The sequence below is a fragment of the Garra rufa genome, chromosome 5 (assembly GCF_049309525.1).
Source record: "Garra rufa chromosome 5, GarRuf1.0, whole genome shotgun sequence".
Lineage (NCBI taxonomy): Eukaryota > Metazoa > Chordata > Actinopteri > Cypriniformes > Cyprinidae > Garra > Garra rufa.
In genome coordinates, this window is record NC_133365.1 from 40,196,311 (window position 1) to 40,221,347 (window position 25,037).

At 36.6% G+C, this 25,037-nt stretch overlaps 1 protein-coding gene across 2 annotated transcripts; it reads left to right on the plus strand.

Annotated features, from left to right (window-relative positions):
* Positions 1-1,170: 1,170 nt before the first annotated feature.
* tbc1d8b (TBC1 domain family member 8B) lies at positions 1,171-24,256 on the plus strand. Of its 2 annotated transcripts, XM_073840351.1 has the most exons (21): positions 1,171-1,394; positions 5,400-5,510; positions 5,610-5,728; positions 5,853-6,075; positions 7,241-7,481; positions 7,560-7,767; positions 9,735-9,902; positions 10,081-10,182; positions 10,712-10,862; positions 10,950-11,164; positions 12,683-12,800; positions 13,248-13,533; positions 14,188-14,314; positions 14,702-14,800; positions 16,233-16,301; positions 16,471-16,711; positions 16,850-16,915; positions 17,521-17,601; positions 17,941-17,982; positions 18,284-18,381; positions 22,057-24,256. In XM_073840351.1, the coding sequence occupies exons 1-21, from the start codon at positions 1,268-1,270 to the stop codon at positions 22,615-22,617; spliced, it is 3,453 nt and encodes a 1,150-aa protein (XP_073696452.1). In that variant the 5' UTR covers positions 1,171-1,267; the 3' UTR covers positions 22,618-24,256. The 2 variants fall into 2 exon arrangements, with proteins under 2 accessions (XP_073696452.1, XP_073696453.1); XM_073840352.1 differs by lacking the exon at positions 17,521-17,601.
* The last annotated feature ends 781 nt before the right edge of the window (positions 24,257-25,037 follow it).

A 25,037-nucleotide genomic window follows, 5' to 3' on the forward strand; every position in this document is an offset into this window, starting at 1 on the left:
ACTGAAATGAGCCGCTCTGTGAAACAGCCAATCAGAGCAGAGCTCATCATTATAATTCATGAACCTTCCAAATAAGGGAATAACAGACCATTTAATTCTAGGGACAAATCCTAGGGTTGTAAATGGACCTGTAAAACTGTTTCTGGAGAATGTTTGCCCTTTTCTTATGCAATATACCTTCTATGTAGATATCAGAGAACAATTTAAAATATTGTATCAATGCATTCTATGGCACCTTTAATGAACTGCAAATTATTACTTTTATCATTTGTCTTGCACCAAGAACTACTGTTATTTGAGACTTCAATTAGTGTAATTGATGAAACTGCTTGTTTAACATTGAAGTTGCATTTAGAATAGCAAAAGCTGTAATATTGTGGAATATGTTTACTATTTAAAATGACTGCTTTTTATCTGAATATATTTATTTTATATTTTATTTATTTGGGAAAGAAATTAATACTTTCATTTAGCATAAATGTGTTAAATTGATGAAAAAGTGATGTTCAAGACATCAGATAAATGCTGTTCTTCTGAACTTTCTATTCATCAAAGAAACCTGAAAAAATTCTACTCAGATGTTTTAATATTAATAAATGTTTTTGAGCAGCAAATCAGAATATTAGAATGATTTCTGACGGATCATGTGACTGGAGTAATGATGCCAGAATTCAACTTTGAAATCAAAGGAATAAATTAAATAGATATTCAAATAGAAAACATTTTTTTTAAATAGTAAAAATATTTCAAAATGTTAATGTTTTTGCTGTACTGGATCAAATAAATGCAGGCTTGGTGATGTCTATTAAGAACTTGCTATTTCTTGCTATTAAGTACTTAAACAACCGTTATTAAGGAGAACCGGTATCATTATTTTTTTAAGATTCCCGTCCCTATTCCTGAATCACGTTTAAAGGCTTTGGCATGGTAGAAACCGTTGAGCTCTAGGTAAAACCGCTACGGGCGGTATCGTGACAACGCGTTCGTAAACATATGCTGCTGTCCCTTTAAATATTTTGAAACAAAGTCATGAGGTGGCGCGGGCATTATGGGAAATGTAGTCCCTATTTTTCAGACCAGCACTCTCCTCTGCTCAGCGGGGCAGATGTGGAAGACTACAATCCCAGTGGCGCCGGTGTTGCTGTCTTTGGCTCAGTTTCTGTCGACGTGGGAAAAGAGCAAACAACACTCAATCTATGGGTGTATGCGGCTGAGATGAAACCAGTGTCATGCAAGAGGACGCGTATCTCTGAAAACAGATTCCAGCATGTGGCTCAAACCCGAAGAGGTGCTTCTCAAAAACGCGCTGAAATTATGGGTAACGGAGAAATCCAACGATTACTTCGTGCTGCAGCGCAGACGCGGATACGGAGAGGACAGCGGCGGATTGACAGGTACCGGGAACGCGCGGATATCCGTGTTCAAGCAATAGATACTGGAAAAAGCCTCTGATGCTGTAGTTGATGTGTTAATACGTATCTAAATGTGATGTCCTTTTCGGTGTTACACCTTCAAATGCACTTCAGTTGATTTTCCAAACTACTGATTTTTAGTTTTAACCCCAGGTGCTTTTACAACAGGTCAAGGGTTAATGCAACCTTGCATATATGATGTTTTGCAAGTTTCACTGTTAGCGGACTGATAATGTGCTCTTTTGACTGCTGACGTCACCACTGCGGTAAACTGGCCGTGTGCATAAAGGTGCTTAAAAATGCAACATTCTTCCAGATATTATATATTTAGAAGATTAAGTCTTAACGGGTTTAATAGGGAGAATATTCAGGTAGGTCTGGACTGCTGCTTCTCTTTGACAGGAGTTGTTGCGTCACGCTGTGACGTCAGATTGTTTAGGTTTCAGGTGGATTCAGCGTGTTTACTGGAGGACGCTTTCTGAACAATGTCACACTGAAAGAAGGCCGTATTGATCGGTGGTGCGACTTGGGAATATCTTATCAGTAAAGGGCAACATGATTACTGCAAGTCTGAAGTCATTTTAAGCCAATTTAAACTGTTATAATCATTTATTTCTTACTACTTGATATTAAATTAAATAATAACTATTAAATATTACACACAAGCAACTGAACAGTTTTAACGTTTTGAGAAAAATAATTATAATGATGTACATTTGCATGAGTACAATATCAGTAATACCAGTATAAAAATATTTACTAAAATTAGTAGTAATATTTAATTTATTAGAGCTTTCATTCAGAGATGCTTTTTTTATATATTCATTTACCATTCAAAGGTTTTTAAACAGTAAGATTTATGTTTTTAAAAAAAGTCACTTTTGCCTGCTAAGCCTGCTTTTATTTGATCCAGAGTACAGCAAAAACAGTACAATTTTGATTTTTACTATTTAAAATAACTGTTTTCTATTTGAATATATTTTAAAATGTATTTTTTCAGTATCATTACTCCAGTCCTTAGTGTCACATGATTCTTCAGAAATCATTTTAATATCCTGATTGCTGATCAAAAAAACATTTATTATGTTTATTATTATTGTGTTGAAAACAGCTGTGTATATTTTTTTCAGGTTTCTTTGATGAATAGGAAGTTCAGAAAAACAGCATTTATCTAAAATAGAAATATTTTGTAACATTCTAAATGTTTTTATCATCACTTGACTTTTTATTAATTTAAAGCATCCTTGCTAAATAAATTCTAATCTTTAAATCTTTAAAGAATAAATCTTAAAAAAATTACTCAACTGTTTTAAATATTGATAGTAATAATCATAAAAATGTTGAACAGTAAATCAGCATATTAGAATGATTTCTGAAGGACCATGTGACACTGAAGACTGGAGTAATGATGCTGAAAATTTAGCTTTGATCACACAAATAATTAAATTTTTTAATATATATTTACAGAAACCAGTTATTTCTAAAAGTAAAAATATTTCAGAATTTTACTGTTTTTGATGTACTTTGGATTAAATAAATGCATGCTTGTTGAGCAGAAGAGACTTCTTTAAAAAACATGAAAAATCTTAGTGTTCAAATACTTTTGACTGGTAGTGTACGCAATTGGTTCATCATTCCAAATTGACTGAGTATAGAAAAATATGTGGATAGGCGTAAGTCCATGCCAGGGCCACAGCTATGTCATTGGAAATGGTGCTTAATTCTAAAACCAAGCCTGCAATTAAATGCCAATTGGAAGGATGGCTTTACATATTAGAGGGTTGAATGCCAACCGAGCTGCTGCATTTTAATCCACTAGAGATTTATTGGCATTGATCTGATTGGAAATGTCTGCAGTGGTAGATGTTGGGTCACTGATGACAACAACTTATTTATAAGCTGAATTGAGCTGGATAATGACACTAGCTTTGCAACACTGACACTGTTATTGAACTGAATTGAAACGATGCTGGACTAAATTGAGCTGAATAATGATACTATTATCTTTCTTTAGAGCTGAAATTAAATTGGTTTCATACTGATGAACTGATGCATTTCACAGCACTTATTTGTAAAGCTATTAATGTAAAGCTGCTTGTAAGTTTTTTTTTAATTAGGGATTTGACCAGTTTAGTATTAAATAGCTAAATTCTTAGTTATAAATGTCATATTGTCATGGAGTCACCAGCACAGAAGAATATATGGCCACAACTATTGTTGAGCTGATTATAGGTTTTACTCTAATTAGTGACTATTTTTTTTCCTTTGGAGTTCATCACCATGGAAACCTTTGTTCGTGGCTAGGGCCCATAATACACCAGCTTCTTTCTGAAGCAATGTGTGTGAGCAGTGCAAAGAGAACAGTTTTTCAGTGACTGACATTAAATTTCCTGACATGAAACATCCTGATGTGCATTGGTGACATTGAAAGAACTAAAACAAGTGCCAGTCAAACCTAATATGATTCTGTATTGTTTTATTATAGTAATTTATATAAATATGTGTGTATAATGTTTTAATGTGTATGACCTGTTGCATTTATTTCACCACAAATACAGGAACAACAGTAATATTGTGAAATATTATTACTATATAGACAAATTTGGACATAGTTACTTCACTTGCAGCTGCGAGCACATTGTGGTGGCAGAAAAACAAATGGGTAACAAATGGGGTAAAATCCATGGAATAAGAGAAAAAAATGCATTGTTGTGCCCTTGGATGTCAAAATCAGAATGCAAATCAATTTTTATAGAATACTGTCATCAAAGACCCATTTGAAGCTAAACGCAGACATTTAAATGAACTGACTATAAATTAAACTATTTAAAGCATAGATTTGATTTAAACAATAGGTCTATATAATATTCACATATGCAGTTCGTAGGGGACATATTGTATTAGCCCTACAGTTACAGCATGAAATACTATTTATATATCAATCTATAACATGTTTTACATAACATTTACCTATTTTAACCTCACAATTCTGACTTTTTTTTCTCGCAAATGCAAGTTTATAACTTCTAGTTCAGATTTATAACTCAAAAATAGTGCGTTTGTCAATTCTGAGGAAAAAATGGCAGAAGTGTGGGATATAAATTCATGATTCTGAGCCAAGGGGAAAAGAAAGAATGACGAGTTGATTTTTCTTATCAGAATTGAGAAATACAATCTCGGAATTGCAAGAAAAAAGTCAAAATTTTAAATTTAAACTCAAAATTACCTTTTTTATACTTTTATTTCATGGCTTCCATGCACTGTTACTTGAAAACAGTCATTTTCAGCCACAAGATAGGCTCCGCCCACAAAAAGTCATCACTGTTTGCAAACACCGAAATTGGTCTATAAAATCAGCAGCCATTTCGCCAGTCTTCATTTCCTTCAGAAATGATTCAGTAACATTTTACAATAAGGTGTCATTTGTTAACATTAGTTAATGTATTAAATTACATGAACAAACAATGAACAATATTCATTGATTATTGATTCATATTATTAATCTTTGTTAATGTTAGCTAATAAAAATACAGTTGTTCATGGTTTGTTCGTGTTAGTTCACAGTGCATTGTCTAAAGTTAACAAACACAACTTGTGATTTTAATAATGCATTAGTAAATGCTGAAATTAACATTAAGATTAATAAATGCTGTAGAAGTATTGTTCATTCTTAGTTCATGTTAACTAATGTTAACTGATGAACCTTATTGTAAAGTGTTACCAATTATTCTGATATGATGCTCAAGAAACTTATTAACTGATGCTCTTATTATGATCAATGTTGAAAATAGTTGAAAACAGATGCTATTTGTATGTCTATAATGACTACTCCATAGAAATTGTTCATGTTTTCTTGCTGTTGTCTTTTTATATGATCAAATTCAATTGTAATTCAGATTATTCAATTGTAATTCAGATTGCAGATTTAAAGAAATGTATAAATAGTTTTTGTAGTCTTAAGTTTGCTGTTTTGCATCATTGTTTTAGGCCTGCTGGTTGGAACTTTGGACACAGTTCTTGACTCCACAGCCAAGGTCGCCCCGTTTCGCATTTTACACCAGACGCCCGACTCTCAGGTGTACTGGAGCGTTGCCTGTGGTGAGAGAGATGCTGCACACATTGCTAATGTGTATATGAGGGCTCAGACTCTCTTCATTTAGATCCTTATATAATGTGTGCGTGTGTTTGTGTGTAAAGGAGCATCTTTAGAGGAGATCTCACAGCACTGGGACTGGCTGCAGCAGAACATCATCAGAACGCTCTCTGTGTTTGATTCTGGTGAAGACATCACCAGTTTTGTCCAGGGAAAGATAAGGGTGAGAGAGTTATTTGGCTAAGCAATCTTAGAATGTATTTCTTTCTTGTTTTCGTGTTTTGTGCTAGTCCCAGCAACTTGTCCTGCATTGTTGGTTTTAGTGCTGGTATGTTGTGTTTATATAGGGTCTGATAGCAGAGGAAGGCACATCAACCAGTGATGAGGAGGATCCCGAACGCTTCCGGGAGGCAGTGCTGCGCTTTGAGCGGCTGTTCGGTTTGCCTCAGAGAGAGAAGCTTGTGACGTATTTCTCTTGCAGCTACTGGAGAGGACGAGTGCCAAATCAGGGCTGGATCTACCTCAGCACCAACTTCCTGTGTTTCTACTCCTACATGCTGGGAAATGAGGGTTAGAAACATGATCACCCTGTTTACACATAATACCACAAGCTGTCCATTTTATGATGTTTTGATGTCTGAACAGTGCATTTATTAACAAAGTTTTTTTGTTGTTGTTTGGTACCAAGCGCTGCACATATATTATTATTCTAATTGCCCCCTGGGGGTCCTCGTACCCCTATTTGAAAATGCCTGTGTTAAGTTTACATATCAGTGATTACTGATAATTTGCTCACCCCCATGTCATCCAAGATGTTCATGTCTTTCTTTCTTCAGTCGCAAAGAAATTAAGGTTTTTGAGGAAAACATTACAGGTTTTTTCTTCAGTGGTGGCCAACATGTTAATGATCCAAATTGCAGATTCAATGCAGCTTCAAATGATCCCAGCCGAGGAGGAAAAAGGGTCTTATCTAGCAAAAGGAATGGTCTTTTTTTTTTCTTTTTCTTTTTTTTTTTAAAGAAAAGAAATTGAGATACGTTTTAATCACGAATGCTCCTCTTTTGATAGCCCTGCGATGCGCATGCGAAAATCTCGTTTTCTCCTCCAATTTCAAAATGATCCTACATTGTTGTTTTAACTCTTTTTGTAGAAGGCGTTTGACTTTCTTTGCACGTTCACTTTGTAAACGCTGGGTCGGTACTTCTGCCTACGTCACGCGTGTGTGATTACGTAATTTGTGGTTAAAAAGTATATCAATTTGTATTTTTCTTAGAAAATGACCATTTGTTTAACTAGATAAGACCCTTATTCCTCGTCAGGGATTGTGTAGAGCCCTTTAAAGGCATTGAAACTGTAATTTGGACCTTCAACCCGCTGGCCACCAGTGCAGTCCACTATATGGAGAAAAATCCTGGAATGTTTTTCTCAAAAGTCTTAGTTTCTTTTTGACTGAAGAAAGAAAGACATGAACATCTTGAATGACATGGGGGTGAGTAAATTGACAGGAATTTTGATTCTGGAAGTGAACTTTTCCTTTGAACAGTCACAACAGAAGACATTCACATATCAAAGTCTTAAAGGGATAGTCATCCAAAATTAAATTCTGTCATCATTTACTCACCCTCACTGTCGTTCCAAACCTGGGTGTTACACCTATGATTTTCTCCTTATACATGTTACAGGTGGCATCTGCCAAAATCTCATGTTATTCATGGTTTGTGCATTTTCTGCTTAGTAAAACTGGTGTATCCCTGGGATGAGGTGAGCCGTCTGGAACGTACATCCAGTGTGTTGTTGGCAGAGAGCATCCGTGTGTGTGTGCGTGGAGAAGATCATTTCTTCTCGATGCTCTTGAGGCTCCAGCAGACATACCTGATCATGCAGCAACTGGCTGACTATGCCATTGTGCGTTTTTTTGACAAAGAGACATTTAATGCTGAACATCCACTGGCCAACCCTCTTCACATCACACAGAGGTGTGTTAGTTTTATCCTTCTGTTACCATTTTTTCTTTTGCTGGACAATGTCTGACTCTGTTGTAATCTTCTTTGCAGGGCGCTGGAAACACATGCACGGAATCAGTCATTTCGAGCATTTTTCCGGTTGCCGCAGGAGGAGAACCTTTGTGAAGTGTATGAGAGTTTCCTCTGGGTTCCATTCAGCCACGTCAATACGCTTGGAAAAATCTGTGTCTCCGAGAACTATCTGTGCTTTGCGAGCCAGGATGGGTCTCAGTGCCATCTGATAATCCCTCTATGGGAGGTGCGTATACTGCTCAAGAAGTCTGTTATGGTGAAGACTGCCCTAGAGAAAAAGAAGCATGCAGAGTTCGACTGAATTTGCACTTGTACTTTAAATATTAAAGTCCCCATGAAATCAAAGGCTTTTAGTATGAATATGTTAGCCTTAAGATTATCTTTAAGCTAGTGTGCTCCAAAACAATGACAAAATTCACATTTAGAATATATAAGCATTCAAATCTTACAGTCTCTAACTTCCTCCAATATGGATTACTGATTTTGATGACATTACCCTGCACTTCAGCTTCTCATTAAACTTTCTGTCCAATCAAATGCTCTCTAGAATCTGATAAATAGACACTGAAGCTGCGGCTGAAATTGGTCACCTGTTCACAGAATTTGTATTTTCTGTATGGTGAAAGGCACGATTCAGAAATGATTCAGGCAGTGTAAATCTGCTTTCCGTTGGGGTGAATAAAGTCTGGTTTCACACTGTGTCACACGAACCGCCGCAGCGCACGCGCACACACACACACACACGGTCTGCTGTGGTCCAGAGACACGAAAGCACGGTGCTAAGCGCAGACCACAAAATGTATCGGACCCATTTGAATTCTACACAGAATGCTATATTTTATAGCAATATGGATGAGATTGTGACTATCATACGCTGTCAAATTCAGCTTTACTGAGCTCAGCGGCTCTGACCCAGGCTGTGATATAAATAAAATGCTATTGGCTTTAAAAAGGGTGTGGGACTGCTTAATATGTCCCACCCTGTCTTCCTGTTTTAGTTGAAATTATGTCAACACAGAATACCGCTGCGTGTTTCAAAGCATTTCAGTGGACCTTTAAAAGTATATTTAAAAAAAACTGTACTTGCAGATAATATAAATTAAATAAATGGTCACCTAAGTGTATTTAGAGTGCACTTTAATGACTGTCTTTCTCAAAAAAGTTTTTTTTTAAAGTGCACTTTCTAATAATGTTGAATTAAAAGTTTAACTTTAAAGTACACTTTCAATTCCATATCTTTTAATACTTCTATAATAGTCCTATAAAAGTGGTTTAGGTGTTGAAACAGAGGGTGAAAATTAATTCTGAATTATGACATTTTATATACAGTGTCTGAGTGATAAAAAATGAGTTTTTTTTTTTCTTTTTTTTTCATATTGTGTCTTGAGGCAACCTCTGTTGGCCATGGGTATATTGTCACAGTTTTGCCTTTAGACATTTAAGCCGCTTTTCCACTATCGGGCTGAACCGTTCTCAATGCGTAACCGTTCTGTTCCGCATAGATCTGGGCCATTCAGCACCGAGACGGTTTGATTTTCCACTGTGGTGCAGATAACGGAACTCTTTGGAATGTAAATACAAATGTGTCAGTCGTTGCCTTGGTAACGCAAAAGTAGGCAGCCCCGCTTCTACTGTTATTGTCCTTTTGGAGGCGATATGTATGTTTGAGGTTTTTTTTTTGTTTCGGCACTGCTTTGAACTTTTCTTAATGCCCTTCTCTGCAAGACACTGCGCTATAATTTTTAAAACTTTTTCATTTCTCTTTGCACCCTCCAGCTGTTGTTGAATTTTTCTTTCTGCCCAAATATCAATATTAGAGCAAATGTTTCATCCACAGACCAAAGTGTCTCAGCCATTTGTATTTATATTTACCTTATCTGTTTACTGCGCACCCGCTTAGCCATAGAGAAACTGGTAGCCAGGCAACAGAGTGGCGACGTCATGCACATGCATTTTACCAGCACGGCTCAGCACGGTTGTCTAACCGTGCCGAGAATTCCGGGCCGAGAACGGTTTGTAATCGTGCCGTGCCGTACCAGGCTCAGGTGGAAACACAACTGGAACCGTACCCAACCGTTCTGAGAAGGGTTCGGCCCGATAGTGGAAAAGCGGCTTTAGACTTTTGGAGAGTTTCTGCTATTTTGTTATCATTGTATTTATACTTAACTAATGCTGATTTATGTGTGTTCTCAGGTGTTTAGCGTGGAGCTGCCAGATCGCAGTAGTCGTGCCCTTACTGTGTGTCTTCGTGGCAAGAGAGCTTTGCGTTTTTCTGAGGTTCGGGATTTTGAGCGACTTGCTGCCACTATTCGAAGAAAATGTGGGACAGCAGGAAGCCCCCAGCATTACGTCAGTAATCCGGTAATTCCTCTACACTCCATCCACTAATATAAGACATTATGTGTTTGAAGTATCATGATATTATATTTCATAACAGTTAAATATACTGAATTTTATCATATGATTTTGTGGTATCTGTAAAAATGCTAGAGGAGTCTTATTGGACACTAGATTGTATGTGCATGTGTTTCTCTTTGAGGATGAGGAGGGTGTTATGGTGGGGCAAAGTCAAGCTGTCAGCACTGAAGCTCTTATGAACGTCTTTCATCCGCATGATGCAGAAAACCTCGACCCCAAAATGGTACAGATAACTTTATTGCAATATTAGTGTAATGTTATTATAGTGAACATGATTGATGTAATCAAAACATGTGGTATACACTACCGTTTAAAGGTTTGAGGTCAATAAGATAAATATATTCATTCAACAAGAACACATTAAATTGATCAGCATGCATCAAAGAATCCTAAAAAAAAATGTATTATAGTTTCCACAAAAATATTTTCAGCATTGATAATAATATAAGAGGTATTCTTGAGCACCAAATCAGCAAATTATACTGTTTTCTGAAGGATCATGTAACACTGCAGACAAGTTTGCCATCACAGGAATAAATTAATTATATTAAAATGTTAATATATATTTAAATAGAAAACAGTTTCACAATATTACTGTTTTAACTCCATTTTTGATGCAGCCTTCATAAGCATAAGAGATTTCTTTCAATAATCATAAAAAAAATCTTACAGACTCAAAACGTATGAATGGTAGTGTATGTTTTTAATGAGTAAGGCTCCCACTATTGAAATGTTAACACTGTGATTGACAGCTGAAGGAGCGAATGAAGGAACAATCATGGCAGATCCATTTTGCTGAATATGGCCGTGGAACTGGAATGTTCTGCACCAAAAAAACACGCGATCTCATTGTACGAGGAGTTCCAGAGACTCTCAGAGGGGAACTGTGGATGCTGTTCTCAGGTGTGGGTTTGTTTAGGTTGTGTGTGGGTGTATATGTAAGGGTATGCCACAGTTTTTACTGTACATGTATGTTTGCTTGTGCTATAGGTGCAGTACATGACATGATCTCTCATCCTGGGTACTACGGGCGGTTATTGGAGGAGTGTATGGGCAGCAGCTCACTTGCGTGTGATGAGATTGAGAGAGATCTGCATCGCTCCCTTCCAGAACATCCTGCATTTCAGAGCGACACAGGAATCTCAGCTCTTCGACGCGTCTTGACTGCCTACGCTCATCGCAACCCCAAAATCGGCTACTGCCAGGTAAAAGCACGCACACAACTTTTTCATTTAGGCTAACACATGGTCTCAGCATCAAATTGCCCATATCATAGAACATCTGATTCATCTTGTTCAGAAATGAAAATTCTGTCATTAATTACTCACCCTCATGTCATTCCAAACCCGTAAGACCGTTGATCTTCAGAACACAAATTAAGATGTTTTTTTATGAAATCCAAGAGCTTTCTGACCCTGCATAGACAGCAACGCAACTGACACGTTCAAAGCCCAGAAAGTTAGTAAGGACATTGTTAAAACAGTCCATGTGATCAGTGGTTCAAATGTAATGTTATGAAGCTATAAAAAAAATTGTGCGCAAAGAAAACAAAAATAACAACTTTATTCAACAATATCTTCTCTTCCGCACAGCCTCTTCATGCACAGCATACAGTATTATCTGCAAGGCTCGCACAAACGCAAATTATTCATTACTATGCACATAAACACCCACACAAGATATTTTTATTGCACAAATGATGATACTAAATATTTATCAAAACGTAAGGAAAATGAAAGCCAGCTGAATCTGTTGTAATAAAGAACATAAATGAAAGTCATTTAAAAGTATTTCTGTGTGCAAAACAGAAAGGACGTGAAATACAAATGGATTTTTGGTAATCAAATCTTTGTGTATGCAAAGTATAATCATGAAAAATATGCAAAGTGAAGTCTATATTTAATGGATGTGTTGACTGCATAGAATATTTTTTATTGCTGTGAAAGCAAAAATATTTTAAATGCATATTTGTGTTTTTCACTTTATTTACTAAAAAACTCCACTCCACTTCCACTATTATTATTATTCCACAATAATTACATTTTCATACAGTGTTTCCAAACTAGTGTAGAAAATACTACACTAGTATTTTCACCTGCTAAAAATAGTTTTAAGTCAGTTAATTATATCTTTTTACATCTCCAAGATGCCTACCTGCAAAGCTACCTGAAACACTATGCACCAGTGCACCTAGGGCAAAAGCTGCTTTAAACGCAAAGGATGGTCACACTAAATGTTGATTTAATTTAGTTAATAGAAGTTAATTGATAAAGAAAATCGATTTATGACATTGACAGGGTTCTTATTTTACAGCATTTTTGCATAAGTGCTTAAAACTTTTAACAGTACCGTAGCATGCAGGTAGGTTTCTTAAAGCATCTTGGAAACATTGCCACAGATTTTCTGGATTTAGTCTGTCTAGTTTGTTCTGTTTCTTCATGTCATTCCAGACAGACTGAATGATAATGAGATCAGATCTCTGTGTGGAGCACTGGCTGTTGTCAGACTCCTTGTGCAAATAAAAATCTCACTGGATTATTACAACTAATGGCAAAATGAATCTTTGAAAATGTAAACTGATATTTTCTACTGACACACTACAGCAAAATATAAAAATAACTGACTTAAAACCATTTTTAGCTGGTGAAAATGCTAGTGTTCTAATCATTTTAGCCCACCACTGTATAATATCTTGCTTGTTCTCTATGTATCGGTCTCTCCAGGCAATGAATATCCTGACGTCTGTGTTGCTGCTGTATGCTAAAGAGGAAGAGGCCTTCTGGCTGCTGGTCGCTGTGTGCGAAAGAATGCTACCAGACTACTTCAACCGCAGAATTATTGGTATGTGTGTGTGTTAAAGCTGGTTAAATAAATTTCATACCCAGGGGGATGATTGCATCATCTTAATAAACTTGCAATGCCAATGGAGTTGTAATTACTTAAATGAAGTGAAGTGGATAATAATTACTGAGCTTGTAAAGGTGTGACGTACAATTATCAAATATTCAAGCTTTTCCCTTATTAAATTCCTGCTCATGTTCTGTCAGCAATTATCTGTGCATTTCTGTTTGTTGCCACCAGCGGCAGTTTTCTGAATCTATTTATTTTTGCATACAGTTGTATTCAAGTGTGTGTGTGTGTGTGTGTGTGTGTGTGTGTGTGTGTGTGTGTGTGTGTGTGTGTGTGTGTGTGTGTGTGTGTGTGTGTGTGTGTGTGTGTGTGTGTGTGTGTGTGTGTGTGTGTGTGTGTGTGTGTGTGTGTGTGTGTGTGTGTGTGTGTGTTTTCCAGGAGCCCTGGTGGACCAGGCTGTGTTCGAGGAACTGATCCGTGTGCATCTAACCCAGCTGACCGAACACATGACAGATCTGTCGTTCTTCTCGTCAGTGTCGTTGTCATGGTTCCTGACTCTCTTCATCAGTGTGCTGCCAATAGAGAGCGCTGTGAATGTTGTCGACTGCTTCTTTTATGATGGAATCAAAGCCATCCTGCAGCTTGGCCTTGCTGTCCTCGACTACAATATGGACAATCTGCTTTGTTGCCATGACGACGCAGAAGCTGTTACAGTCCTCAACAGGTGATTGGAACATTGTCCTTTTAACATGGCCAAAGCATGTTGGTAGCAAGCTGCATTATCTGTTATGTGCAGTATCATAAAATTGAAAGTGGAAATTTTAAACAGAAAAAGTGTCACAAAAATCTGTGCAAATGTGTGACCCTGGACCACAAAACCAGTAGTAAGTAGCACGGGTATATTTGTAGCAATAGCCAACAATGCACTGCATGGGTCAAAATTATCGATTTTTCTTTTATGCCAAAAATCATTAGGATATTTAGTAAAGGTTTTGTTCCATGAAGATATTTTCTAAATTTCCTACTGTAAATATATCAAAACTTAATTTTTGATTAGTTATATGCACTGCTAAGAACTTCATTTAAAGGTGATTTTCTCAATATTTAGATTTTTTTTTTGCACCCTCAGATTGCAGATTTTCAATAGTCGTATCTCGGCCCAAATATTGTCCTATTCTAACAAAGTTTATTTATTCAGCTTTCAGATGAGGCATAAATCCTGATTTCAAAACATTGACCCTTGTGACTGATTTTGTGGTCCAGGGTCACATGAGAAAGACCATACAGAATGTCTTTAAATGCTTTTTAATTTTATACATTATTCATTTTTGTAGTGGATTTTTCTAATCCTGTGTTTATATCCAATTTTATCCTTCAGGTTTTTTGACAATGTCACAAATAAAGACAGTCCCTTGCCAGCTACCGTACAGCAGGCATCTGCAACAGCCAATGACAAATCAATACAAAAGGTTGACATCAGCGATCTCATCAAAGAGGCATATGAGGTAAAGCTACACACTTTAGTATACTTTAGTGAACATTAAAATCCATATACTTTTTAATGTCTTTAGCTTTGGTTTTATCACAACATGTAGAGAAAGCACATTTTTAATTATTTTTAAGGTAGTGAAATTATAACAAACACTGATCTGCATCTGATGTCTTTGTTAATGCTTTGGCAATTAACACCTGTACTCATGGTGATTTTATAGGAATGTAAAATTTAAATGTGCAATGAAAAGGTGTCAATTTTGCGAGCGTCTGAGAATTCAGCACTTTCAGTTTGGTCAATTGGAGTGATGAAAACCCCCCCTCTGACAGGAGTTCTGGGGTCAGCAGATGGAAGGCCTGAAACAGACAGTTGCTCAGACTAATGAAGCTTCTTGTTTCAGAAATATGGAGACATTCGAACAGAGGAAGTTGAAAACATGCGGAAGAGGAACAAGCTTTATGTCATTCAGACACTAGAAGACACAACCAAACAAAATGTAGTAAGTATAAAAGCCATGCTGTATGCACCTTATTTCTTTACTTTCACAATATAATAATGTAATGTAATGTAATATATACAAACAAAGTATTAGAATTTCCAAAAATTCCAAGTAAATAAAGAAAAATATAAGATCTTCCACTTGCATTTGTACACTACCAGTCAAAAGTTTAAAAGATGCTTACTGTTTTTAAAAAAAAATTATCTTCTGCTCGCCAAGCCTGCATTTATCTGATCCAAAGTACTGCAAAAACAGTAACATTTTAATTATATTAATAAATATTTTGTTCTATTTGAATATATTTTAAAATGTAAAAGCTAAATTTTCAGCATCATTACTCTAGTCTTCACTGTCACATGATCCTTCAGAAATCATTCTAATATGCTGATTTGCTGTTCAAGAAACTTTTTTTATTATTGTCAATATTTAAAACAGTTGAGTAGGATCAGGATCCTTTGATGAATAGAAAGATCCAAAGATCAGCATTTATCTGAAATAAAATTTTAGAAAGTAATACTTTTATGTTGCAAGGATGCTTTAAATTTATCAAATGTGATGATAAAGACATTTATAATGTTAGAAAAGATTTCTGTTTCAGATAAATGCTGTTCTTCTGAACTTTCTATTTATCAAAGAAACCAGAAAACAAATTCTACTCAGCTTTTTTCAACATAATAATAGTAATAAATGTTTTTTGAGCTGCAAATCAGAATATTAGAAGGATTTCTAAAGGGTCACGTGACTGGAGGATTTTCAGCTTTGAAATCACAGGAATAAATTACATTTTAAAATTTTAAATATTTATTTTAAGTAGTAAAAATGTTTCAGCCAAATTTTACTGTTTTTGCTGTACTTTGGATCAAATAACTGCAGGCTTGGTGAGAAGAGACTTCTTAAAAAACATTAAAAATCGTACTGTTCAAAAACTTTTGACTGGTAGTGTAGGTCACCAATATACTAAGAAATTCTTGTATAACTCTTCACTCAGGTTTTGATGCTTATCATCTAACTGTTTGTAATAGAACTTTAAGACTTTATTCAGAAAGAATGCATTAAATAATGTTTATGTTACAAAACATTTGTTGACAAAATGCTGTTGTTTGATTTCTGAAGGATCATGTGATACTGTTCGTCCGAAAAGGAATTAATTACATTTTAAAATATATTCAAATAGAAAAAAATATTTTAAATTCCAACAATATTTCATAATATTACTGTTCTTACTGTATTTGTAATCAATTAAATGCAGCCTCGGTGAGCATAAGAGACTTTTAAAAGCATTGAAAAACATTACCAACCCAGAACCTTTGAACGGTAGTATAATTTGCAGAATTAGTTTTTTAAACATTGTTTGCACATACAGTGGTAGTAAAGATTGTTGTAAATGTTAAATTGTTTAATTGTCTGTCATTTTTGTATCTTATCGCTGCAGTTGCGCGTTGTTGCTCAAGATGTGAAGTTTAGTGCTGCTCAGCTGGATGAGCTCTACATGCTTTTCAAGGTGAGTTACACTAACAGACAGAGCTGGGTAGTAACTGATTACATGTAATCTGGTTTACCTAAGCAGATTCCAAAAACTAAGTACTTGTAATTAGATTAAATTGCATTTTAAAATACTTGTGCTCAGACTACAGTTGACAAAATGTTTATTGACTGTTTGTGTGTTATAGAGGCAGCATTTTGTGAGCTGTTACTGGTTAGTATCTAGTCCTGCCCTGCAGAACCATGACCCCAGCCTGCCATATCTGGACCAGTACCAGCTGGATCAATCCCAGTTTAGTAGCCTTTTTAACCTCCTGCAGCCGTGGACCACACACACGCACTCGCGCTCGCTGGCACGATCAGCCTTCCGGCTTCTGGACGAGAACGGAGACGGACTTGTGAACTTCAAAGAATTCATATTGGGTCTTGGTAAGAGAAGCCTAACCCTGAACTGAACTGAACTGAACTGACTGCCCTTTGACCTTTCACCTCAGTACATAGCAGAGTGCTTTACAACCTGTCAGATTCATTCAAAAGTATGTGTGTGTACATATATATATATTGCAGATATCCTGTACAACAGATCATTCACAGAAAAACTCAAATTTCTCTTCAAACTGCACCTTCAACCAGGTAAATTAATTTTATGATCTTTAGTATGAAAATAAGATATGGGTATGTATTAGTCTCTGTATATCTGTCCCCTCTACGGCCTGTATAACTCAATAACGCTTAATAATCTATATATCTGACCCATGTATAACCCAGTAATGCCTAATAATCTATACAGGGTAATAGTTGGGTCAAATATATAATCTATACACCTCTATATAAACCTGTTTAATCTATATATCTGCCCTCTTTATGACCTTGTATAGTCTATATCTAACTTTTACATCTCCTCATTATTTGCTTCATTTGTGAATTTTACATTTTGTTCGTTTTTTTTTTTTTAACCAAAAGAATTTCAAGGACATTTAGTACTTTGATATTTAATGCCAATAACCTTTGGTTTACTAACCTAGATCTGTAACTACTAAGATAAGCACTTTATCTAAATCCCCATCACTCTTGATGATAAGGTCATATAACATGTTAGTGTAACTGTGCATTTTGAAAACGATAGGCAATTTTGATAAGTGCAGATTTATCCGTAACTTATGACAGATCATGCCTGACACAGTTCGAATAAAAGTAGAGGAATGTGTGCATATGTGCATATTTTTGTGTTTCTTTAGGGACCCAGGAGTGTAAGATTTTACCGCCGTCTAGATTTTTTCCTCCGGCTGAAGATCAGTCTTTCTCCACTCGTCTTTCTGGTCAGCTTTCACTCTTTTCTGTGGCTCCTTTTACCTCCTTTTCACTCTTTCTTCTTTCTTCTGGGTGTGTTATAATGCTGTGATATGTTTTGTGTAGTTGTGAATGTTTTTGTGTTGTGTGTAGCAGTTTTATTTGTGCTTAAGAAGGACTTGTCTCACCTAACCGTCAAAAAGCTTTGATTTCTAGAAACGCCTTATTTTGGTGTTTTAACAAGAAGCGGCAGCTCAAATCCCTGCCCACCCTGAAAAAAAAAATATGTGTGCATGTATATCTGTTCATTCATGTGTGAGTGTCTCTGTGTTTCGTGGCTGTACATATTTTTCCTCTCTTCTATGTAGACTCTGCAGAAGATGGAGTGATCAGAAAATGTCCAGAGAGAGGTGAAGTATTCATCCCTGTCCTCTAATCATGTTCTTTATATCATATCAAACAATATCACAAAATAAACCATAACAGGGTGGACAGGGTCACTGTGCAGTGACTAGATGACTGCATTTTTACTTGGCTACTAAATAAATGGACGTAAAATATTTATTTGAGTTGAAAGGAGACTGATTGAAAGACACAATTTGACACAAAGTTAAATATAGTCAAATTTGTGTTAGTATACAGTGTGATTGATGAATCAGCATAAAGTAGTCCAGGGAGCTGTTTGCAAATCTGTTGTGTTTCGCCCTTCAGGTCGTGCTAAAGTAGATCTGCAGGAATATCTGAAACAGTGGCAGGAAGACTTGCAGCGGAGAGAAGAGAATATTAAAGATCTGCCCAGAATTAATCAGGTACATACACGCAAATTGAAGATGTGGTCAGAATTAAGCATGTATCTATATAAACATATATCTGAAATGTATTTTTATCCTTTTCTAAGCACAGGTAATAGTATTATATGGCGTTGTCCAGGTATTTAATGATGAGTGAATGATTGCCTGAATGACAGCTTTTTATGTCTTTAAGGCTGAGATTTTTAGTTCATGTATAGCTGATCTATGTACACTAAAGTACACTAAAAGTAGCATTGAAATTAGCTAAGCGAAGGCAATAATCGTCATAATAATTTAAACTGCTGTTCAAAAGTTCAGGATCAGTAAGACTTGTAATATTTTTTAAAGAAGTCTCTTATGCTCATCAAGGCTGTGTTCATTTCATCAAAAATACTAAAAAAGTCGGTGCTGATAGCTTAGTGGTTAAAGCATTGACATATAGCGCAACTGCACCTCTACTGACCCGAGTTTGAGTCCCGACTTGTGGTCCTTTGCCAGTCCTGTTCCCAACTCTCCACCCCATGCTTTCCTGTCATTCTCTACAGTCCTGCTCCCCCCCCCCCAAAAAAAAATATACACTACCGTTCTCTTATGCTCATCAAGGCTGCATTTATTTGATGAAAAATATAGAAAAAAAAAACAGTAATATTGCAAAATGTTTTACAATATAAAATAATGATTTTTATTTTAACATACTTTAAAATAGAATTTATTCCTGTGATGAAAAGCTGAATTTTTATCAGCTGTTACCAAGTGTCACATGATCCTTCAGAAATCATTCTAATATGCTGATTTATTATTAGAATGATCAATGTTGGATAACATCAACAGTTGTGCTGCCAAATATTTTTTTTCATTACTACACAACTGAAGTAGTTCAAGCCTTTTATTGTTTTAATATTGATGATTTTGGCATACAGCTCATGAAAACCCAAAATTCCTATCTCAAAAAATTAGCATATTTCATCCGACCAATAAAAGAAAAATGTTTTTAATACAAAAAAAAGTCAACCTTCAAATAATTATGTTCAGTTATGCACTCAATACTTGGTCGGGAATCCTTTTGCAGAAATGACTGCTTCAATGCGGCGTGGCATGGAGGCAATCAGCCTGTGGCACTGCTGAGGTGTTATGGAGGCCCAGGATGCTTCGATAGCGGCCTTAAGCTCATCCAGAGTGTTGGGTCTTGCGTCTCTCAACTTTCTCTTCACAATATCCCACAGATTCTCTATGGGGTTCGGGTCAGGAGAGTTGGCAGGCCAATTGAGCACAGTAATACCATGGTCAGTAAACCATTTACCAGTGGTTTTGGCACTGTGAGCAGGTGCTGAAAAATGAAATCTTCATCTCCATAAAGCTTTTCAGCAGATGGAAGCATGAAGTGCTCCAAAATCTCCTGATAGCTAGCTGCATTGACCCTGCCCTTGATAAAACACAGTGGACCAACACCAGCAGCTGACATGGCACCCCAGACCATCACTGACTGTGGGTACTTGACACTGGACTTCAGGCATTTTGGCATTTCCCTCTCCCCAGTCTTCCTCCAGACTCTGGCACCTTGATTTCCGAATGACATGCAAAATTTGCTTTCATCCGAAAAAAGTACTTTGGACCACTGAGCAACAGTCCAGTGCTGCTTCTCTGTAGCCCAGGTCAGGCGCTTCTGCCGCTGTTTCTGGTTCAAAAGTGGCTTGACCTGGCGCCTGTACACGGTGGCTCTGGATGTTTCTACTCCAGACTCAGTCCACTGCTTCCGCAGGTCCCCCAAGGTCTGGAATCGGTCCTTCTCCACAATCTTCCTCAGGGTCCGGTCACCTCTTTTCGTTGTGCAGCGTTTTCTGCCACACTTTTTCCTTCCCACAGACTTCCCACTGAGGTGCCTTGATACAGCACTCTGGGAACAGCCTATTCATTCAGAAATTTCTTTCTGTGTCTTACCCTCTTGCTTGAGGGTGTCAATGATGGCCTTCTGGACAGCAGTCAGGTCGGCAGTCTTACCCATGATTGCGGTTTTGAGTAATGAACCAGGCTGGGAGTTTTTAAAAGCCTCAGGAATCTTTTGCAGGTGTTTAGAGTTAATTAGTTGATTCAGATGATTAGGTTAATAGCTCGTTTAGAGAACCTTTTCATGATATGCTAATTTTTTGAGATAGGAATTTTGGGTTTTCATGAGCTGTATGCCAAAATCATCAATATTAAAACAATAAAAGGCTTGAACTACTTCAGTTGTGTGTAATGAATCTAAAATATATGAAAATCTAATGTTTATCAGTACATTACAGAAAATAATGAACTTTATCACAATATGCTAATTTTTTGAAAAGGACCTGTATGTGGAATAAACATGAACTTATTTTTTTTTAACTTGTGGAAAGTATAGTATAGTATTGTTATAGTAAACATATAATAACTTAGTATTTTATAGTAAATATATAAACTATTTTCTACATTATATATTATATTTTTTTAATAAAAATATGAGTATTTCATCTCTGAAATGGCACATCAAGATGGTTCCTCATGCTTATTTGAGTACAGCACCTGGTTTGCTTTGTCCTGATCAGTGATGATTACGCAAGTCCTCAGAGGTGTTTGACAATAGTGTCATCAGAGTCCATTCTCTGCTCACTGACCTTGTTCAGTGCAGTTCTATTCCCATTCTATGCCATAGCCTGCTCTCACTGATCTTTGTCCTGAACACACACAATGAAATGTAATAGGAATGTTGCCATGGTAACTACACTAATTTGTTGTCATTTCTGAACACATTTAAGCCATATAAATACAGTTCTGTCATGACAACTCTCTGATAGTTAAGCATGGTAATGTCCATGACAATGTTAATGTGTTTGGTCTTAGCGGAATAGATTTGCTACACTGCACATGTATATGAAATAACCCCCATATACAGTCAAACCTAAATGTATTCAGACACCAACAACATTTCTCACATTATCACAGTTTATCTGCTATAGTTTAGAAAATGGTAATAAAATATGACAAGAACTCATAGTTAAACTGTATCAGAACAAATTCATTTTGATAATGTCAGATAACTTTGATAGAAAGTTATGTAATGAAATACAATCAACCATTAGTATGACAATATTTACACAACTATCAATACTTTGTTGATCAATTACCAAGCAATGCTTAATTTTGTTCAGATTGAAGTGTAAAAAGGTCGCATTAGCAAATAAAGAAAAAACACTTAAGCAAAACATGGTCAGCTCAAAGTGTCTGAATAATTTTTGGTCCCAAATGTTTATCAATTTTACTTGTAGTCCACTGTATGAAGACTTCTTTGGTATAATATGTCACAGTTTACTTTATTTTGTTATCCTCACTTACATAAATGAACTATAGTGTCCTGTATCCACTAGTAAAAAATATGAAAAATTATATCTGGTGTCTGGATAATTTTTGGTTTGACTATATAACATACGTGAAATTATCCTGTAGCAGATCTATACAGATGGAGCTGGGGAAGGTGGAGGGTTTCTGAAGCGCACTGCAACTCCTATAGCAAGCACTAGCTGAGTATTTGAATGTTAAGTTGCAAGCTCATTGGTTGCTGATGTGAAAAGAACCAATCAGCTGCACCATGTGAATCATGAGTTAGAATCCATCAAAAGTTTCACGACAGAACTTTGTATTTCAGTTTATTTAAATAGACTGTATTGACTGTTCCAGGTGCAGTTTATTGGTTTGACAAAGACTCTCTACGGTGTGTTCCACGGTAATGAGGAGGAGGAGAGTCTATACCGCGCTGTGGCAAGAGTGACCAGTCTTCTCTTGCGCATGGAAGAGGTGGGGCGAAAGCTACAGGAGAGCAGCCCGCAGAAAACGCCTCAAAGTACACCCACCAGCACAGCTCAGCCTGAGACCTCCCCAACACAACCCACCAGCCCTGAAACCAAAGCCCTCGCTGAGGGTGAAAGCAACCAACCTGAGTCTCCAGTCAGTCAACACGAAACCGCCCCATCCCATTCTGACATTACCCCGACCTCAACCTCACGCCCTTCCACGCCCACCAGCAGTCCCACCGGAACCAGCAGCCCCATGTTGGACACGCCAACAGACACCCCCAGCTCGCCCTCAACCATCAGAGATGGAGACTGGAGTTTCTCCTTCGAGCAAATTCTCGCATCTCTCCTGAATGAACCGTCTGTCGTTCGCTTCTTCGAACGGGCCATTGAAACGGATTCTCTGATTGCACGGGCACGTAAAAACCAGCTTAAAGACGTACACTAACACACTACATCAGCAATCACAGCAAAACACTGCCCTAAAAGCCATAAACCCTCTCCCTTCTTCTTTTTTTTGTGCAACTTGTACAGGTCAGTGTTTGTGAAACACTTACGTCCGTTACAGATGAGGACATTTTTTATTTATGCGGGACAAATACAAATCAAAGAGACAAAAAAGGCATAAATTGATTCTGATTGCATAGTATGAAGTAAAACTGCTATGAGGTATTTTGATGTAATATAAAAGATTAGTGTTAGATGTTATTTGTGTAATATAAATGATAAGTGTGATATAATGTAGATGAAGGTAATATGATGTAACATAGATGACTAAATGAGGTATTATATTATAAATACTAGTATAAATGGCTCGTGTGATTTGGGATGACGGCATAAAAAGGCTTTGCCTGCTTTGTCCATTAAGTAACCTCAAAGCTCACACGCACATGCACTACATTTGTCATTCCCAGCCTGACCTAACACACGTAAACGCATGGAGGACCACAAAAGGAAGGATGACTTTAAGGGAAATCAAAATTCTATGCTGTTGAACTGCTAATCGCTGAAACAATTACATTTGAGAATTCATTCCATAACACATACGTCGCCTTACATTACTTTGCTTTAATGATCCATTAAATGAACACGTTGTTGCCCAAAATCAGGAGGCAGAGTTTAGTCCACATCTTATCACATTCCACTGCACTGAAGGTCTGTTTTAGGATTGCAGATTATAGTTGTGTAATTCTGATTCACTGAATGTGTTTGTGTCTACAAACCGAAATCTGTGGTTTATGCCTTATTAGTTTTTAATTCAGGACTTCAGTATGAATATCACAAGTGCTTCCATTTAACAAAACCTAATTCATCTTTCATTTTGGAGATTAGTTTCAAAATATGTTTGAATTTTGTCATAAAACAAGAAGTATATTTTCTGTCATTATTTTACAGATTAAAAAGAATATGCTGAAATGCTTTAGCAAGAAAATATTTAGAACTATTGCGCTGTAAATTATATGCAAAGTGAGTAATTTTTCTGTCAGTTCATGTAGTCGAAGCTGTAAGAAACATTAAGTGATAAATTACCTATTATAAGAGATGGTGTATGATGCATAAAATGGACCAATGAATATGCAGAATTGTTCTTAATTCAGAATTTTGTGTAAATGTTGAGAGCTTGTGGTGGCGAATGAAAGAAAGGGAAATTTGTGTTTAGTGGTTATTCCGTTTGAAGTTGCGTCAAGTCCACACCAGCTAAACAGTTTTTCGTTCTGTAAAGTAATTATGTTCTAAAGCTAAAAGGCACCTCAGAGTAGGAAGCCTAGTGCGTATTTTCCATTCAATTTGTTGTTCATCTAAGGAAGGTGTTGTTTTGGTTATGCACACTAACCATCGAGTCCATAGAGAAACTGCTTGACATCTTGCAGGAGTTGCATTATTAGTGTTACATCTCAGAGTTGCTCTTTTACTGTTCTTGCTGAACATTTGATGTTCGCTTCATGTACTTCAGGGTAATAGTGTGGTCGTTTTGATTTTTATTTAAATTTATGTTTTTTTGTCCAAAATATTTATCTTTGTTACAATCTGTTTGTGCCTCATTAACTGTCACATTATGAAAATTTAATGATGAAATAAAATGTATGGAGAAAGGATCTGTTTTTTTCCAATTTCATTAATCTTTAATGTTCTACTAGGAGCGACAGCGACATTGATCCAGGATGAATATCAAGCTAGGTCTCTTGGTATAATGAGAACCGTATAAGCAGGACGTCCACAGTGCTGTCAATAGTGTGATCGATCCCTACTGCAGGTGCAGACGGTCCACTGGTGTGATCAGTGCAAGTCTGCAGGCATGCAGACAGGTCCCTGCTGTGATATACTTCAGCTGCCTTTGATAAGTCACATGAGGAAGGTTACATATTTTATGACGGTCATGTTGGCACAGCTTGACATCATGTCCTCTGACCCTTGCCACTATGGTTGCACCTGTTGTGGGTCCAGCATGGGGGGGGGGGGGGGGGGGGGGGGGGGGCGTTGTAACCTCTTGGGTCTACTGGGTTTTTCAGTTTTATGATGATATATAAACTTTCATGAAGACCATGAAAATAGAGTGCAGTGCTGATCATGAATACCACTTTTAACTTAGATTTTTTCGAGAGTTCTAGTTCTCTCCAAAATGAAAATGTAATGGCAAACTTTAAAGATTTGCAGCTTAGCTATGAATTTATTACACAACTGTTCCACACAAAAGCAATTCATTTAGCACACTAACTTGAGTAACTCTCTTTCATTAACTTCCATTAAGATACAGTGCCTTGCAGCCTTAAACTGCTTTAAATTACTTTTTTTCCCCACATCAATTTACACTTCATAAACCATAATGACAAAGCAAAAAACACATTTGGGAACAGCTTTTTTGTGGCA